Raw genomic sequence first — 20,671 nt, 5'->3', positions numbered from 1 at the left:
TTTAGCATGACTGCCTAGGCACTGCTTCAGTCAGGAGAAAAATTTAAATGAGTAGATACTAGCAACATGCTGTGGAGCTGTAATCTTACTGAAAAAAGCACAGGTATGGCCCTATTTATCAGAAAATGTGCAGACCTCAAGTGATAGTGAGTTGTACATACTGATGCACAAGCAACAGCTGAGTTTTTTGTTTTGGTTGGGTTTTTTTTATATCTTCCTCAACAAATTAATTCAAGGGATCCATTCACAGCATTATAGGAAGCAAATTCCCCTGCCCTAATGTAAACCAAACAAAAAATTACCCATGCAATTTTTTTTCCTCATCATAAGAAGACAGTTTTTCACAACTTTTCCTGCTGTAAAACAGGAATATCTCTTTAGCAATACTAGGAAATATCAACTATGCTTTTGTTGGCATTCTTGGCCGCCTCTGGAGACACATACATTACATGTCATACTTTTGATAAAATATGACTAGTATAGTTTTTGATGTTTTGACTTCAGTAACATACTCTTTAAAGGGACATCAAGTAAATCAAAATAACTCTTAGCACACAGATAAAAATCCTCTCCTTTTATGGTTTCCTTTCAAGTTACTAGGTAGGAAACATGTTGTAGGGAAAGAAATTCAGGATTTGCAGGTTTTGTTGTGCAAGCTTAAGAGTACAAAAGGGGAAAATTAAATGTAGATGGATTTGAAACAAGGTGTTTTATAGAACCATGAGTAAATTTTGCAGCTTTCCTGCATAGAAAAATGTGTAGACTGTTGGTCTAGAAAGAAATTTATAGTACGCATCACTGCTTTAAAAGTTGGGCTTGGAGCCGTGCTGAGTCAGGAACATGTCAAAAGAAACACCCAGTTTTATATAAGTCATAAACTATTTCCTCAGGTAGAACATTATATGATTAGAGGAAAAAAAGAACATCTAGCCATTAAATGCATAGTGAAGGTATTAAGGTACTTAATTATATTGGTCACAGACCATCATCATGTAACTTGGATATATCAAATCAAAGACAAACATGCCAGCCTCACCAGATTGTACATGCCACTACAGTCTTCCCAGTTTCCAGTATGCTACTTCAATTAATTACTTTTATGCTAACTACTTATCACTGAATAAGGCCAGCACAAAACATATTTCTCTTCTCTATAAAATTCTAATATGTAAAAATGCTTACAAACAAACAAGTTAGCTCTCAACACAGATTAAATGATTATGACTACAAAATCATATCAGATATGCATTATATGAAACAGATATCAGCTGTTGATTTTTGAATTTCTTCTAAAAATTTGACAAACACCAAACTCCATACTGAGAACAATGCTAGGATGAACATAAAGGGATCAGTGAATATAGAGCTAATTGCTTAGACAAAGATAAAAAAAAACCCCATGTAAGTCAATTCAATGACAGCAACTCAGAAAACAAAGGAAGCAATGCTACCACATTCATTTTTTTGGTAGTCCTATTCTGTCCTCAAATTCCTCTCCTTCTTTTTTATACATTTGACATTATAGCCTATCTGTGCATCTATCAGAGAGGGTATCTATTAGCAGGGTATCTTAAAGGCATTCTCATTTCTTTACAAGCACTCTGTTAAAATTCTTTTGATGGTTTATGTCATCACAGATATTCCTTCATCTACAGGACAGGTCTGTGTTATTTGCTTTTGCTCTTCTTGGGGTGAAGAAATTATTTTTCTCCCTTAAACCCAGATGAAAGAATTTACTTCATCCTGTGTCACACTACATTATTTTTTTCTAAATGTTTCTCTTCCTTATAACTATCTTGGCTTATTTACTTGAATTTCCACACTGTTTTTCATATTTAAGCCTTCCATATTTTGGACAAAATGAAATCTTTATGCTTCAAATTGAATGTCCTTAAGAATTTTCTTTAGAGCTCAGCAGCTGAATTTGTGCAAAAGAACAATATATGAGTAGTCTGCAGCCATATAGCATTTTAATGAAATATTTCACTTGCAATGGGAATAAAGCGTCATTTGACCAGTGTTTCAGGCTCTTCCCAGGTTACAGCTAATATGACTATAAACCTAATCACAATGTAAAAAAATATTTTTAAGCTATAATACTTTGTGAGAGTATCCAGAGCAGATTTTCTCCTGACAAAGAAGAAAAACTGACAAAATTAAAAAGTTGTTTCACCTTCTGTAACGAAGAAAAAAAAGAAAAATAATAATAAGAAAGTTAATGGAAACATCTAAGGAAATGAAAAGTTCAGAATAAGTGGGTATATTCAATAAAAAGTACAAAGAGAATTCCCTGTGTGAAATTACTTGCTGATAAAAAATAGCTAAGGAAAACATTGATATCAGTTCTGCTGTATAAATCCCTATTTCTAAAATTTCTATTTCTACTTATAAGAGATCTTACAGGTACAACATGTAAATCATTGACCATCTGACTACCATAGGAATGCTATCTTGCTAATACTCAAAAATCCATTTTATATGATCATTCTAGCTAAAAGGTTAAATTTTTATCAAGGTTTTCTTCATGTGTCTCCTAAAAATTCCCATCATAAAACAACCAGATTGTAGTCATTAGTGACATAAAGAAACAGCCCCATTATATTATCCTCTTTCTTTTCTTTGACTGTATAATTTTATTCTAAATAAAACCAAAATGTTTATTATGAGATCCATTTAGCCCAAAAACCCATTTCCAACATTAGTCAAAATTCTGCTCTGCACCAGCTGTGCTGCAAGAACTTTGAAGCTAATGTCTTGAAAGGTTTAATGAATGTCTGTGCTCCAAACACTAAAATGCTATTAAATCTCATCTTCTGAAGGGCTCAGCTCACCTCTGAATAAAACTAAATCAATGAGATTTGCAGCCACTGAGCACCTCAAAGCCAAGGCCTTTAATTTAATCTGCTCTTTCTTTCATTTGGCATGCTTATCCATGTACTTATTATTTCAGATGATCATCAATTGAAGGACATGAAAAAAACACACCAAACCAAAAAAACTACACTTAAAACACCCTCCTAGCCTGATAATTTATATTGCAAAATAAAAAACAGAAATAGTAAATCCTGACATTAGAAGGACAGTGAAGATTTTGAAAATTTCTAGATGCCATAAAAATACCCAAACAAAACAATTCTTTTACTGTGTTGACCCATCTTGATCCTACTCCCAAAACAGTGACTACTCATGTAGCATTCTAAACTCTTTTGGATAGTCAGATTAAAAACATCCAGTCTGTTAACCTCATACTGACACTGGTGGAGAAATATAACCAGTCTCACAAGCCATCACTGTCACCTGTGAGACCAGCACTTCACTGAGTAATGGATCCCCCAATCTGACTCAGTAGTATCTTACTCATTTCATTTGTGTTGTGTCTCTGTCCTACTTTAAATAGTGTAATTGTTTATCTAGAACACAAAGCATTCAATGATGATGTCACCTTAAGTTATACCCTTGGATCACCAAATGTAGCTTTACCAGCAAGTGCTTCCAAGCCAAAACATTGGGAGCCTGCACTGTAGGGAAATAGTCAAGAATCATCCACCCCCACCTATTAAAATAGGAACATTAGTCTTACTTCATTAATTTTTGTTTTTTGGCAGAGTCTTTGAAGCTTCTGAATTCCTCTCCTTCTTTAATCTCAAAAAACTGAGGTTTTAGTACTGTTTGCTGATCCTCCTTGAACCTTTCCTGCCGCTTTAGTTTTTCCTCTTGGCGTAAAAGCTTGCGCTGTTTCCTGACCTCTTCAACCCAGCCTTTTTCATCATCTGAACTCTCAGAACTTTCTGCATCACTTGCTTTTCCTTCTGGTTCTTCCTCCTCTTCCTGCAGACAAAAATAGTATAAAATAAGAAATCATCAACTCATTTTCTTTCCAAATCATTCCTGTAATTAGAGTACGTGACAACTTTTACACAGATACAGCTGAAGAGAACTACAATTTTTGAACAAAAGCAGTAAAAGCAAATAAGCTGAAAATATATTGTAAAGTTGTTACCATCTATATATTTTATGCTTTCCAAATCTGTATTTGTGCAGAAACGGTATTGCATCTAAAAACTAGATTAAAATTATAAATTATTGTAGCTGATAAGACATTCTTGCATTGACTCCATCTTTCTGACGTGATAAGTCTGAAAGCTTGAAACAGAGGAAAAAAAAAGCTTATGGAGTTTTCTTAATCCAAATGGAAAATATCTTACCTGTCCTTGTGCTTCCAGTTCTTCTAAGATCTTTAGCTTCCTCTTTCTTTTCTCACTTATTTTAGAAACAAGTGGGTTAAGTAGCCTAAATTCTTCACTCTGCTCATCCACCTGAAAATCTGGATTCTCAAACATGACCTTAAAACGATCATCTTTGAGAAGGCTGGGCAGATTCTGGAACAGAAGCAAAGCATGAGCAAGTTAGACAATTCTGAAACAGACATTAACAAAATAAGTAACACTTTTTCTTAATTAAACAAAATTAATAACCAGCATATGAAATGCCAGTTACTTTATCCTTCCAGGTCAAATAAAAATCAAGATTTATGCTTATTTTACTTTTACAAATATTATTTTAAGCTACCTGTAAGCAAGAGTTTTTTAATGTACAGTACAGACACTTTAAATACACAATTACTAATATTTTCAAATAAATGTTTCTCATACATTCAGCCAGCTAGTCTGGAGACATTGATATCTACTGACTAATCAGCAGTACCTGCAAGGCAAATATACTGCCTGATGGGAATGAGTCTACAACATGTAAAACAAATTATAAGGGTACATGTCTTTATGCAATGCTACTATTTTTTACTGTAAATACTTAAGAGGAAGTGTTGTTATACACATTATAAGACTTTTTCTTCACTACTTTCACATACAGAATGGAAAAGGCAATTCAATTGATGTCAAAGTAAATGAACTCAGTGTAAATTATGCTACTGGTGAATTCAGAACAGTTCAAGCTACTAATTCATCTTATGAGAACAGTTACTCTTATTTTAAAATAATTGCATACATAGCTTTTTAATAGAAAATGCATATTAATCCCACCACTTCACTAGGTTTTCATTGTTACTGAAGAAGAGGGTTGAACTAAGGATACAGAACACAAGAGTAAATTTCAAACACAAAACCAGTGCAAATGTGTAACTTTAAACCACAGCCAAAAATTAAAGCCCAAAGCCTAAAATAAATTGCTTGTCATAGGACTCTAATACTGTTTCAGAAAAATAAGCTGAATGTACATTTTTATATACACTCTATTTAGTCCACTTAGAAACACAATCTTTATATACTTCAAGACAAATCAGACTCCATCTACTGAACTCTCACCTAAGGTTCACCACCACGTGTCTTTTTAGTAGTTCATCCTTCCTACTAACCTCAACACATAAGATTTCATTACTTGTCACATGCAGCTAGTGTCTGCCTATCATGAATGCTGCAATCTTGTGAGAATAGCACCTATGAAGTGCTATCTATAAAAAGCCTCCTCTCCCATTAGACATTAAACATTTACCCATTTCTTCAATTAAAACTTCTCTTAGCAGAGAAATGGATTACTTTTAACATCCAGAAGAACTCCTGGTGCATAAAATCAAACCATTTTGACTTTTCCATAAAATATATTTAACTGCACACACACAAAAAAGGCAGCTTTATCTTAAATGTTATAGGTAACATCTATCCTGTCATGGTCACCACCAAAATACCGAAAACAAATGCAAATAACAGGTATTGTTTGAACAGCTGTGGTATTGAGGCTAGATTAATCAGCTTTTGGAGTCCTCTAAAACCCATATTATCTTCACAGTGAGTATTAAATAATTTTTATTTTCAAGTTACTATATGGTCTTTTTTGTCCTGCAGCTACAGTCAAATCCATCTTAAAGCCACCTACCAGAATAAGTTATTTATAAGAAACAGAACCAATGGTATTTTGAATCTCTTTGGCCAAAAAGCAACAACAAAAAAATGAATCCTGTAAGCATTGCTAGTTCTGTGATCCCAGCTAGAGAATTCACCAAAACAAGAGCTCACCTTTTGTTTTCTTTTTTTACTAAACTGTTGCTCTCCTCCTTCTTCTTCAATCAGTTTGAGGGCAAGTTCTTTATTAACTTTTGGGAGTTTCTAAAAAGAGGAAAGCAATTAATAAATTAGCCTTTTACACATGCAACCTACATGTTTTACCTTCTTACAAATATTGCAGAAAAGCTCCTTGACTGGTTTCAAATATCTCTAGGTATTAGTAAAGCAACTGCACTTAGAGAAGACTTAAGAACTTATATATTATTTTTAACTTCCAATGCATCAGCTTTAGAGCTTTAAAAGCAACTTTCTCATTTTATGTTGAACAGGCCCAATCTAGAAAGTTACTAGTTATAAATACAATACAATTTTCATATATCACTTTCCAGAGTATCATGTTTCAATGGCTTAAGTAATTTAATGACAGAAGTAGAAAATGCAAAGTTTTACCAGTGGATTATCTGCTCAAGTGGCAAATGAGGTGAGACCTGCTCTTTTAGTTCAGTATCAGCCTTTCAAACTCACACACATGGGAATTTTGTTTCCATTCAAAAAGGTCTATAAATTACTTCATGTGTCCAATGATAAACAGATTCAAATGCTAAGTCACTACATCTCTAAGATACACTTAGGAATATATTACTTTTTATGAATAGTTTTCCCCAAAGTACACTATTTATTTCTAGGATTTACCTTCAGCTGAACTCTCTGTGCACGAGTTTCTTCTATCTTCTGCCTTATTTTCTCTCTCCTATATTCTTCATAGGCAAAGGGGTTGGCCATCATTTTTGCCTTTAAACAAGCAGGAGAAGGTAAAAAGAAAATACCATTAATACAGGACACAGCTCATTATCTGGAAGGGAAAAAAAAAAAAACAACCAAAACAAAAAAGCCACAAAAGGACAAAGAAAATCCACAGCACATATATTTTATTGTTAAGAATAAAAATTGACTAGATTCAGTCTTAGTTACCTTATGATAAAGTCTTATGTCCATGAAGAAGCCATGCATATATGCTCTGAGCAATGATGATCCAATGAGATGAGCAAGGCCTAGGAAAAACATTTCGCAGAATTTTAAAGAGTTTTCATATATAGAAAGCTTCTATTCCAAGCCAGCCACTTCACTTCCTTAAGACAAACACTGCCAATGCAAAATATCAATCTAACAGTCACAATCATGACATCAAGACTAAGTAAAACAGGGAATAAGAATTGGTTTTGCCAGCAAAAAAATGTAATCTTCTTCAGAGCAAACAGATCCACTTTTCTTGTCATAAAACACATTACTGAGCACTTTTTAAAAATGCCCACATGCACTATGCTCTGTAGAACTTCACAAAGAATTCCAGAGGATTTTTTGAAAGTCCATAGGTGTTTGATAATCCCTTTTTCAGTGTGAGAGACTTTTTAATTAAAGAGTTCGCCCTGTGTCAAACCCAACACTCACAGTCAAAGGTAAATTAAGTAAAATAGATCAAAACATTGCAATCAAACCATATAATGGACAGAAAAAGGACGAATTGCCTCAAGACATGGTTGTTTATCTTCTCTGCTATACAACGGTCAGTATTTCAATTTCTTGAAACTATTAGCCCTAGAATGATTTGTATTTTCTGAAAATTACTACATTCAAATAGCGTAGCCTTTGGCTGCAAGTTCCAAATTCTATTTCAGCACCTCAAAAATATTTTGACAACTAAACCAACTTATCTTCCTATGCTTTCCATGTGGCATATGAAAGCACAACAGATGCCCAGATAAACTATACCAGCAAATATCAATCACCTTCTTGAGATAAAAATCTGAGAAATATACATGTCTTGTGTTATACTGGTTGGGAATCAAAGAACTTAGAGCCATCAGTCTGGAATATTAATAATGAAGAAAACAAGAGAAAATTATTGCCAGTGAATTTCTAGCAGTCCTCATACATCACACTTGAATTACAACAATCAGATATGTAAATGTTCAAAAACTGAACAAAGAAGTCAGCCAAAGGGTGTATACAACTGTTTTACCTAAATTTTCAAGGTCTTTTCTGGTAACAAATTTGTAATCATCATAAACAGTGCTTTCTGGATTCTCTTCCAGTTCTTCAGTCAAGTTGTCCAAGAAGGAACACCATTTTGGGGCAGGTCCTAAAACCTGTGGATATTATAAAAATTTATAACATTGCATTTTCTTACAGAAAAAGCCTACAGTTAGGCCCTTGGCTGTAATGGAATAACAAATTAATCCCACAGCACTCAGAGAACATAATTAAACCTATTGCTTGTATTACCAAGAAAGAGTACTATAGATTATGCAAGTGTTATTTTAATTTAGGTCATTTGAGACCAGCCAGTCTGGGGGTTTCAAGTATAACTGTTTCAAGTGGTCCCAGTCTGATTAATTTAATAAAACCTTAGAGTCGAACATTATACAAGAAATTACAAACTAATGGCACTAGATAGCAACTAATTTATATAGTGCTGCTGGATCTTGAACTTGTTAGGTTCACTATGCAATTATGTTAAATCCTACTCTGCCCCATTTATCTTAACACCACAGATATATTTCATGTATTTTATTCAGGGATAAACCTAGATTGTATGAACAAATAATAGAAAATATTAAAAATATTTGCATATTTCCATGATGAAGCAAAGGATTTGTTTGCACAATATTAGGTAGCACTATCAATGTATTTTTCTGTATAGGTTTCCTCTAATTCCCTAAGTTAAAAATCAGCTCCCTTTACTTTTCCTTCCCATTGTTCTGATTGAGATTCCTTTCCATCTTGACTCATGCAGCCACATTCAGCTGTTCCAGCAGTCTTATTTTAGCAGGTGAGTTAGCTACATGGAAAAATCTAACACTGCATTTCTTTCTCTAGTGTAAATCAGCTGACATTTTAGAATGCTAAGTGACCAGTAAAGTCCCATAGTGGGACTTTTAATGAGGTTTCTGATTTGTTTGCTAAAAATTCATATTAAAAACTCAAGTTAACCATAGGAATTCTTGTGATACAACAACATTTTAAGATCCTATTCAATTATGGAAACAACTAGAAGTTATTTTATTTATTTAACATATACATAGTTTGTTTTAACATGATTGGTGATTAACAGCATGAGATAATGCTGTTCATTTTAAAAGTATGTTTCTTCTAATTAAAAAGTTTTCTTTTGAAGACAACTCCACACAAAAAACCCTGTAAAATTGTTTTCTAGACCATAACATTCTATCTCACATATTCTTGCCTGTAACACTCCAGAGAATAATATTTTATTCTAGCCCACTATTGTCTCTGTATTAAATATGCTTTATCTTCCTAAGATCTCAGGCCTAGCTGAGAACCATTAGATACCAAATGAAAAAGTGCACTTTTTTTACCACGCTGCAAATTTCATTCCAATTACCAAGAGCTTCCAAGGAAATACTCAAGATGTCACTAACAAGAAACATTTTACCTACTTAATTAACCAAAATCCCCATGTCTGCTCCAGGAACAAATGACATACATAAATTAAGACTGACTTCTTACCAACATTCCAGAAGCTTTTGTCTCCATTCAGATTTCAACTTTTTGTTTTATTTCCCCCAAACCCCCTTATTTAAATGCCAAGCTTCTATATTAAAAAGCAAGCAGTCTAGATCTACTAAATTTCTTCATGCCACTTAAATCAGTGATCTATGCCTCATTACCATCAAAGCGTGACTGGTGTGGAAGAACCTTAAGTTTACCTATAATTTTGTTTTAGATGAAGCAGTTTGTCCTTCTTATTAAAAAACTCCCAAGCTCCTACTAACTAAACAAAATTTCTCTTGTAATAAAATTTAAGGACAACATTCACTACTATATGCAAAACCTGATACTGAGAGCAAAACCTTTGATGGGGCGTAATCTGTGTCATGAAACACATGAAGCAAAAAACCTGATAATTCACAATAATCTGTGGAGTGAATTGGATGATCAGATCATAGAAAACAAAGTGGGGAAATGAGATAATTAATGGAAAAAAGCAGTGACAGAATACCAGGAAAAAATAGAAAAGTCCAATCATTATTAAAATTTCACATGTTAACTGTCAGAAAGGAAAACCCTACAGAGATGTCTGTGTATGTTTATTACCTTATTTCCCTTTCTCCCACCCCACTGAAACCACTTGCCTACCTATTCTAGGACACCTTAGGAGCTCTGCTTTGTGCATTAAAATGAAACATTTTTTAAAGCTTAGGAAGAAATTCAAAAATAGAAACAGCAAACAATATCAGCCATAATGACATGAACATAACTAAGAAATGCCCTTATTCTGCAATAGTAATCTTTCACACAATTTAATTGCTACTGCATTAACTGCAGAATTTAATGCTACACTGTCAAACAACAGCCATCGCAGGATGATGTTAGAAGTACCCCAGAATGCCAGGTTCCAGGGCTCCACCATTCCTGTGTCCAGGTACAAAAGCAACAATTGTCAGGGCCGGTCTGCCCTGGGCCTCCAGGGACAAGGTGGGAGAAGTGAAACTGGCCTGTTACACCCAGTTCATGTCTTTCCATACAGTGGCCACACTGCACCACAAGTGGGACCCCTTGGGACCCACTGGAGCTGTTGTCATCCAGCACTGGCACCACCTCAGCCTGGCCTGCAGTCCCTGTCAAAGCCACCAAAACAAAACAAAGCTGTGGAGTTTGTGTAGGTCAATCAATATACTCCAGTTTGGAGTGGAAAGGTACAAATCTACCACACCTCACAGAGAAAAATGTACTGAAATTCACATGAATAAGAAAATGTTAGGAAGTAGGTAATTGCATACAACTTAAGTGACAGATATAATTTTTACAATATTAATGATATACCAAATAGGTTTCTCTATAATTTTTAGAAATGTTGCACTCAGTCAATGGGAAAATCATTATTAAATGAGTGTACATCTATGCCCAACTTTTATCACAGCTTTTTAGCACAGGAAGACCAGACGTGAGCACCAACTGTGATGGAATTAATATTTTTTGCTGTTTTCATTATTATTCTGCTTTCTGTAGGATAACCACTTCTAGGGACAGTTTCTGCCAATTGTTCCTGAAAGTCAGTAAGACTGCTTTGAAAATGTTTTTGCCCATCAAGGGAGGAGCCTTAGCCACCAGCAGGGCCCAGCTGGCAGTGAGTGAGGGGGTGCTCCGTGCTCTGCTCCCCTCCCAGCACCTTCCTCCTTCGCCAACTGGAGACAGCACCCAGGAGGTGACAAAGCACAGCTGTCCCTCAGTGTCCCACCACCACACTGCAAGGTAGAGTGACAGATGGGTCACACCAGTGCCCTCCTCCCCAGAGCAAAACTTACCACTACCATGGTAATGCAGACACCTCACCACTGCCTTTCAGCTTATGCCAAGCCATAGGACATAAAAATGTGTACTTAATAATTATTAGTATTGTGCCACCTAATATAATTTTTTTCTTATACATATTAGAATATTTCTCTATTTTACACATAGAAAACACAAACTATGATGAGTGTTCCAGCATGCAACTGAGCAGAAACAACAACTCTGAGACCAAACTGTCCAAGAAATAGAAGGGAAAGTTCACAGAAAAATATTTTTAAATATTGCAAAATAACTTCCAAAATCACAGTTCTTTGTATTCTATGCTACAAGATGTTTGACTTCATAATCTTGTGGCATCACAAGTCTTACATGTTACAGAATATTCTCTGGCCATGCCCAATTCCTGAGCACTTCTGTGGAAAATATCATCCTGTCATTGGTCTGTAGTTCTACTAAAATTAATGAACCCTAGGACAGCACAGGTATTATTCCCAGCCCACAACAGATGTTCCTTAGCTTTAATTTGAAACAACAGACAGCACTTCTACACTTTTAAACAGTCTGTACACTCAACAGTTTGACAGCCAGCTCTGCAGAGCTCTTACAGCCACAAAAACCTGCCCTAATCCTAACTAGTATGAAACATGTTTAACAACTTAAAAGAAGCTCAGGATGTGTAGAAGCTTCCACAGTCAGATGTCAAGAGATTTAAATTAAACTACTATGAATGCACATCCAGAAAAGTATTCTTAAGTGTGTGTTTGAAGGTTTCTGAGACCAATTCTACAGGAGTGACTGAACAATTGCTCTTTTCTTCTCAGAGTAAAAACAGGTTCCAAAATCTGTTTTTCAGGATGTTAAACAGTAAGTTCCTGGAAGATTTCAAACAAGACAGCGATAAACTCTTCAGCAATAAACAAGATGTCAAAATACAGTAAGACTCAACCCTCCCAATCTTCACTGGTTTATTTTATCAATCAAAAATACACAAAATGCTCACAGACAGCATTAATCTGATTTCAAAATTATTCAATAGAATTTGAGAAGTTTAAACTGTTTGAATTTCCTCTGGAAAACTAACTTAAGGTATGTGGACATCATTTAACCACACAGTTCCAGAGGCTTTGGAAAGCAGAGGCATTATTTGCTGTGGCTGCATGAGACAGCAGCATGCAGATTCAGAAAAATTTCAGTTTCACAAAACTTAACTCTATAAGGCTGTATCATGCCAACCATAGAGTTAGTAACAAAAAAGCATGAAAATACATCCTATCACTGTTCTTTTGTATTTTAAAAGAAAAATCTTCTGTCAAAAAGTCTATGTGTTGTGGTACCTTCTACACATTTTGACTAAGACCATTACTAGAAAAATGTACTAACTAAATAATTCACTGCCATATTATTTGAATAATGGTGATTACAACAAAAATAGCACATATTTAAGGTCTTCAACAGATCTCTAGGTATGGCGGATTATGTAAAATTATTAATGAGTTGGTGGAGACATTTTGTATAATGGCACAAGAAGGATTTCTGAAACAGTAATGCTTGCACAAGAATAAATACATTACAGAGACACTATAAACTAGAGCTGAACTAAGCATCAGAGGAGTGTGACTTTTAACAGCTTTTTAAACTGGAGATAATGGGGAACAACCAACAGATGAAGTTTGAAATATTCAAGAAAAACAATACAATCTGAGTGCTTGTGATAAGGTGGGACTTGAGAATCCAAAGTGGCTCATTCATTCCTCTGTTCCCATTAAAAAACAAAACAAAAAATAAAACTTAAAGCATTCAAGAAGATATTATTTTCTAGACTATAATTTCTTGAAACTAAATATATTTTATATATCTAACTCAAAGCCTTCACATACACATTACATATAGGACAAAAAAAATTCTTTGGAGAAGACAAATAGTAACAATAAAATTTTAATTTTGTTTGATTTTTAATGAAATGGCATAATATAAAGCATTTAAAACCTTTAACAGGATATAATTGCTGGAGAAAGTAAATGCATATCTATGCACGCATATTCTCAGTTTCAATCACATCATTTAACAGGAGAAAGATTACAGAAGGTCTAATGAGGGAGGTAAAAAAATCATGATCCCCAGGGTGTGGGCAGTGATAGAAATGCGCAATTGCATTTTAAACATAATTAGCTCCCTAATTGCACAGCCAAGTTTAATTAATGCAATTACATGAAATATTAATTACTATTCATTTTAAGAGTATTGTTTTCAATGTTTTGTTCTCTAATTTTAAGAATTAGACAGATCTCAATATGTAGTAACTTTGAAATGTTTCCATCTAGATGCATTGAGAAGTCAAGAGAAGAAAGAACACCTTGGTGCACCTTGTTAACAGTTAAATCAATTGCAACTGGTAACTCAAAAACCCAGATGGATCTTTTCTAGCTTGTAGATGTGAAAAGCTGCAGCTCTGTTCTTGTTACTATGCTTTTGGCCTTCAACCACAGCCAGCCCAAGAGATCAGCTCGTGTTAGGAGGGAGCCTTGGGATCACATTATCTTGTTTTGTTTCTGTCTACTACATTTCCTACACAGCATTTCCCGTAGCAACTAATGTGCTCCAAACAATTTGTAATTTTGAATTCTACCATTCTTTTGTAGTCTTCAGTCTTCCTACGAATGCTCTACAGTCACTCCAATTATGCCCTGTTAATCCTGTAGTTCTATTTAATGGACTGAAGAAAATTCTTTGATTCTCTAAATTAAATTGGTTTGGGGAATAAACTCCAAACAAATTTCCCACATATTCTTCATAATTTCATGCTTTCATTCATCCTGCATCACATGGTGTAAATTTGGTGCTTTTAAAGACATCAAGTAGCTCAGTGGAGTACAGACATGACCAAGTGAGACTAAATAGCACACTCTCCCCTTTTGGCATACTACTGACAACAGCACTGCAGTTGGTTTTAAGCCCACACACTCATAAATTTCACTGAACTATACAATGAATTGGCTCTCTCATCCCAACTCCAGCACATCCAGACATTTTTGGCACATTCATTAATCAGCGAGGTTGAATAGTTGGTTTCCCTACCTTACACTATGCTATGGAAGCTGCCAAATCAACTATTTGGAGGTTTTACTCCTTAGAGAGCATGTTAAAGGAAACATGGCTTTTAAGATCTTCCCAGTGTTAAAAACTGCTGCAGGAACTTGCATGCATCTTCTAGGAATGAGATACTAAATCTTTCCACCCTGGTAGTTATCAGATAGTAAGTACTTCTATTTCTAATTCTAAGCAGTTTGGCTTTATAATGGTGGGGTTTTTTTTTTTTGTTTTTTTTTTTTTTAATCTCTTACCCTCTGGGCTGACAAGTACTACAGTCAGTTAACCAGTCACAGGTCTGCTCTCACTGTGAGTGCTCTTGGTGAAGCCACCATCTTTTGAAGGAGGCAATGAATCAGGTGCTCATAATGTTGGGAAAAAATATCCTCAAGCAAACAAAGTTACTCTTTAAAACTGTAAATAAGATTACCAGAATAGCTTTTTTCCTCACAAGACAGAGCTAAAAAGGGATATTTCTCAAGTCATCTGTGACTTACCAGCCATGACTTTCAGCATGGCTCATTAAGAGTAGAGTCTGATGCCTCCACCAATGTCCCTATCATGTTCTGACATACGTAAAACAAACACTTCATCAGTATTGATATGGTTCTGTTATTTATTAGACTCCCTACAGACAATGTGAAGTCAGAAAGATTGGAACTTAAAGTACAAGAATACACTACTTTCACATAAAGTCAACTAATCAAATGAAGCTCAAAAGGTAAGGGGAGAGTGGCTTCTCAAAGCGTGTGTTACAACTGTGACTTGCTTCAAGCACCTTCCCAAAAAACCAGTTGGAAATAATCCAAGAGTTACCAAAAGTCTGTCCTTATTCTAACACAGCAGGTTCTATGGCATACCAGCTGTAAAAAGAGAGGCAACTAGGCAAATTGCCTTAATACTATGCAGTAAGTTCAGCTGGGACTCCCTTCACAAGTTTTACTTACCCATGGACATGTCCTGATGCAGCTCAGGTATGAACAGCTGATCTAATGCCTTGCTGACACTAAGTTAGGAACCACACTTTGGCCATCCACACCTTCCATTCCCTACCACACTGCACTAAGCACTAAGTGCTCTTACCAATTCCTTTGCATAGGTTCTGGTACTCACCAGAACATTCATGAAGTTAATTTACTGTTTAGTGACTGTGTCACTGAACCAGCACAATCTCCCTCACAAACAATACCACCTTCATGGTTTACACAGTCTAACAAAAACTCCAACCCCATCATGATACATTAGAAAGGATAAATTCCTTGGGAAATTCTTTCCTTGCATTTACAATTGGGACTACAGGAGAGGCAGACAAGGCAATGGTAAGTGGGAAACTTCATAATGTGGAAAGAACTTCTACACAGTTTCCAACTGTTCTAATGTGTTCAGAAATCTGTTTCTCACAACATAATGGCATATATGCCATTCTTCTTGCAATACTAAAAGGCATAGGCCATCAACAGACAAAACTTCCACAACTAATAAAGATGACAGTAACACATGCAGTGATTTTAGTAACTATGCAACAGCCCCTGATGGCAATCTAAATCAACAAGTAAGAACCATGACAAAAAAGCTAGAAATTCCAAGTCCCAGCATGTCCCCTTATCAATTTCCCTTGATGGAACAGGAAAATTCCTCAACTGTCACACTGCATAGGATCTTGCCTCTCGTGCTTTTAAGTGGCTGGGAACAACAGAGCTCTTACAGTACACTCCAGATGCCAAGGAATGTTACAGCATAAATATCTTTACAGTCATTAAAATAAAACATACAGGAGGATGACCTATATTTTAGGGAAATTTGAAGAATGCTACAGATGTAAATGTAATGGCAAATCCAGCTCTTTGTCTACCTTACATATCTAATAAACTACTGGAAATCTAGGAATGTGCGAGTTTCTAATAACTCCCTACCATTGCAGCTTAATTGCTTTTTCCAAACTGGGAGGAAGACTTCTCTCTGGGTTTATGCGAGTACTGCCAGACAACACAAAGGCAAGGAAAAGCAACTACCTGTTGGGAATGTGCAGCTCCTCCAGACAGATAATGAAGATAAGCTCAGCATAAACCAACTTCGTTGCAGAGCATAATGCTAAAGAAATTTTGCATAACTCAGGAAATAATTTTAAGTAGAAAGCAGCTTTCAAAATATTCAAAAGCTTCCACATACATGATAGTTTTATTTACTTCTAAGATCTTCTGTGATGGAAATCTTAGATCTTTGTAACTTTTGCTATTTCCTGCATAAACAGTCATAATTCACAAGATGTTTCAATTCTGAGTGCAACACAGAAGATGACAATACAGTTACTCTTACTTTCAAATGTAATGAAATAAAGACTGAGTTGAAATTACTACATGGAGAAAATTCTCACATGCTTTGTCTTTTCTGATTCAAAAGCCAAAACACTCTAGTTCTTATTACATGCCGATAGACATGTAGCACAGTACAAAATTTCCTTTCAGCAATTATATTTTCATTGTCTCTCTGTGACTGCCTCTCTCTTCACTGACTGAAGCTAGGCAACTCATCCCTAGATTTTCAGAAATCAAGTGAAGAATAGAAAGCCCAAAGGAAAGAACAAATTCAGAAATAAAAAATAACTTTCACATATTCAAGGCTTAAAACAAGGGGAGCACTCCCCCCTCAAAACATGTTTCTTAAATAAAGAACTCAAAAACAGAAGGTCCATTACCACTACTTGCTTGAGAAACAGTCACAACACTAAAAAGCACCTGATGCTTTTATCAATGCTCAGAGCAATCACCTGGTATAATTCCATACAACTTCTGCTTTTAAACATTTTCTCCCGCGCTCTCTGAAGGGTTTGATGTAAATTATACGTATGACTTTACTGTCAGAGTGCTGCTGTCTGGTTAAAAAATACTGAAGAAGTGTGGCCTGGTACACTAACAGCCACAACAGCACTAAGCAGGGTTCATATATTCATAATCTAGACTAGTACATCATCAGCACCTGAAAACATCTATAACAAGTTTTACAGGAAGATCAGAAATTGTTTCCTGATCATCATACATTGGTGTTTTCCTTCTATACTGTGTCTCTCAGCCAGCACATGAGAAATGGAGGATATCCTTTGTTGGGAATAAGCCCAGTGTGTTATTTTTCAGTTTGGAAGTGTTTAGGTTAAAAGTAGGAAGCTCACATTTCTGCTTGTGAAGATAAACAACTTTTTTCCTATGCTTGTAAATACTGTGAGATAGGTAATGTATCATTCACCAGACATTTTTTTTTTTTGTGTAAAGGATTAGACTCTTCTGGATGGAAAATACAATTTTGCAAGATTGACATATCAAAACTCAGAATTAGTTTAAAGGCCAAAGATGCACTCAAGTATCTTTTTAATAATGGAAACTTTCTTCTTTTGACACTTGGCAGCCCTAGATCTCAGTCGTAATACATTACTTCATAACAACCCTTCTTTCCAGTCATTTCACAGTTTTCAAAATGAACAAAGATCAAGACCAACATTTTCCATTTTACGTCACAACTACCATTTTATTTTAACATACTTTTTTCCCAGACTATGAAATGTTTTCCTACGTTATCTATTATTTCAGGATATAAAAAATTCTCTTAGCACAAGCCAGTTTCATGGTTGCTTTCCACTTTACCAAAAACATGTTAGGGAAGGGCTGTATAGAACAGGATGAACAACTGTGTTCTAAAAAACACAGCCTCATTATATGATCTTCAAAACAACACTTGAGGCAGCACCTATGCAGAATGACCTAATACTGCCAAACAGAAGACATGAAAACATTCTAAAAGAAATCAAAGTCTTACACTCCACTGCAAATATTTTCTGTTAGTGTCAAAATGCCAAACACAAATATAATAAGAATTGCATCATTTGATTCACAGCTTTTACCACACCAGCCAAAAATCTGTACAGAAGGTCTCACTGTAACTCTAACAGCACCCACAAACTATTTGAATGACAGCTGACTATACAGAACACTGGTCCTAAAGGCATGAAGTGCAAGATGTGGACAGGTAAGTTTGTATTCCTACAATATAAAGACCCAAAACAGAAAAAAAGACAATCAGCAGGTTCCGAATGGATAAGAATGTAAGTTTCAGAGTGATAAAACTGTTCTGAAAGGCTGTGATCATAGAGCTAAGTGTGGAGAGTATAACACAGGGAAAACCTCCCACATCTTTTACACTGAAAAAAGACAGACTGTAAACACAGGTATCTGATGATCATAACATCTTGTATAGAACTAGTGAGAGCACCCTGTCACAGACTGACAGAAAATAACTACCTATTTCAAATAAATGCTTTTTCTGTCTGTGAGTGAACTGAACACAACTTTGATCAATTCAGCTACTTAGAAGCAGCTCATCTGGGCACCTATGATCAAAGCATATTCATCCCTAATTTACATTCTAAAACTACTCCAAACAAATATCCAGAAAGAAATAAAGGGGATAAACTAAGGTATTAAAAACTGCTTTCACTTGTTTTTCCTTCAGTACAAGCTCCCTCTACAGATTTGTTTCACCAAATAACCCAAGCATTAAATGAAAATGTGTAAATTAATAGGATTTGTTGCCTTAATCCGTGATTATGTTATTTCAGGGTTAACCACTTAGGAAAAACTAGCTTTTCTTAGGTCTTGTAAAACTATTTTTTTCTAAATCCAAGGAAAACAAATTTTTAAGGATAAGCAATTTTTGATGCATATTCAAAACAGAAAGATGCTGATAAACAGCAATTAAACCAGACTAGAAGAGTACCAAAAAAAGAAAAAGGTAAAACAAAATCAGTTAAATAATGTGTGAAAGGCAAGAAGGACTAGAAATGGCTGGTTTAGCTGAAAAGCCACACAATTTTAAGAGGATAAAATTAATGATATTTCTAACAATAGGGACAGCCACATGTCCAAAGTAGGTATTGTATTAGAAACCAGAACCCTTATACTCTTGGAGAAACTGAATCATTGAGTAGGCAAGAAATACTTGCTCTTGAAGCATTTCCAGTTTATAACTCCAACAGCCCTAAACTAGGGGAATGCTAGGATATCAAATTATTTTCCAAAACCACCTGAAAAGAAGCCAGAGACGCTCCAGGATTTATTTTTCCTTAAAGAGCTTAATATCTTCACTATACCAAAAGTACATTGCTTCTAGCTTCAACAGGGAATGCTCTGCCAAGACTGCAGGAAAATAAAAAAATCTAGAACACAGAATATTACACTCAATTAATTACATGCTTAATTGCTCTCTTCTTTTAACAGCCTAATTAATAGAGCAAGTTTCAGTTTCAGTATGTTCATGTTTCAAGTCCAATAAATGAGACAGGACTGATTTGCAACATCTGTGTTAAGGTCAGACAAGTTTGTGTAACCAGAAGTAAACACTCAGGAGTTAACACCTATGCCCCTTGCTTTCCACCCAGAGCACCCAGGAGCTGACATGTAGGGGGTTTTCTGTACAACCTGCAAATAGAACCTTGTACATTATGGAACACGATAGCCTCAATTAAACTTAAAAGAGAATCTGATTCATCTTAGATCCCAGGTCAGTGGACCACCATGTGTCATGTGCAGAGACTTCTGCTCTCTTCACTTCTTTGGCCAGGACCTGCTTGCACAATTGAATCAACTTATGTTTCTGAGTCAGTAGTCTAAAAACTATCCCAAGGCACACACAACTTTCATTTCAACCTTCCCGAGGCATACATCAAAGTGATGTACCAGGACGCCAGCTGGCAAGAAGCAGGTTCCAAATGTTTGCATAAACTGCAAGTTAGCTATTAAACTAATGGCAAACAGCCCAATTCCAGTCAGGAATTCAGAGGCACTTGCCCTCATTAAAACCCAGCGAAATAAAACAAAAACAAAGTCTCTAAGCTAAGCCACTCAAGATGTTACCTACGTAACACAAACATTTCATTTCAACAGATGCAATTTGCTTTTTGGTCACTCTGCACCGTGTACCTTTACAAGGTATCTTGCCATTGAAAAGCAAACCTACCTCCTTTATAGAAAACCAAAAAATCACCTTGTACTTCCTCTACTAACAGCTTTGCACTCAAAAGAAAAAACTGCAGTGATTTCTTACTTTTTTATAAGAAATGCAGTGTTCTCAGACATTCCTTGTCTCAACTGTCATACCTACCCTGATGAAACTGCTGCAGAAAAGCTGATGCTTGCCATTTCTTTTACAAGCAATATTATGATACTCACTGTCAAATCTTTTATAATCCTGAAGTTAAGAGACAGCAA

The 20,671-nt window shown here is 35.4% G+C and overlaps 1 protein-coding gene across 4 annotated transcripts in view; it reads right to left on the bottom strand.

The window, feature by feature from the left end:
* NOL10 (nucleolar protein 10) overlaps positions 1–20,671 on the bottom strand; it is a 55,174-nt gene that overhangs the window by 11,904 nt on the left and 22,599 nt on the right. For all 4 annotated transcript variants that reach the window (XR_014954199.1, XM_021525406.4, XM_021525407.4 and 1 more), the window contains 6 exons: positions 8,038–8,164; positions 6,990–7,069; positions 6,711–6,809; positions 6,030–6,119; positions 4,206–4,379; positions 3,581–3,828 (listed from right to left, as the gene is read on the bottom strand). Coding sequence is in view for 3 of the 4 variants with exons in the window: in XM_021525406.4 (XP_021381081.1) it covers positions 3,581–3,828; positions 4,206–4,379; positions 6,030–6,119; positions 6,711–6,809; positions 6,990–7,069; positions 8,038–8,164 (818 nt within the window). In the remaining variant the exon portion in view is untranslated. The remainder of the gene's footprint in view (positions 1–3,580; positions 3,829–4,205; positions 4,380–6,029; positions 6,120–6,710; positions 6,810–6,989; positions 7,070–8,037; positions 8,165–20,671) is intronic.

The sequence above is a fragment of the Lonchura striata genome, chromosome 3, assembly GCF_050655825.1.
Source record: "Lonchura striata isolate lonStrDom1 chromosome 3, ASM5065582v1, whole genome shotgun sequence".
Taxonomy (NCBI): Eukaryota; Metazoa; Chordata; class Aves; order Passeriformes; family Estrildidae; genus Lonchura; species Lonchura striata.
This window is presented reverse-complemented; position numbering and strand designations above follow the sequence as displayed.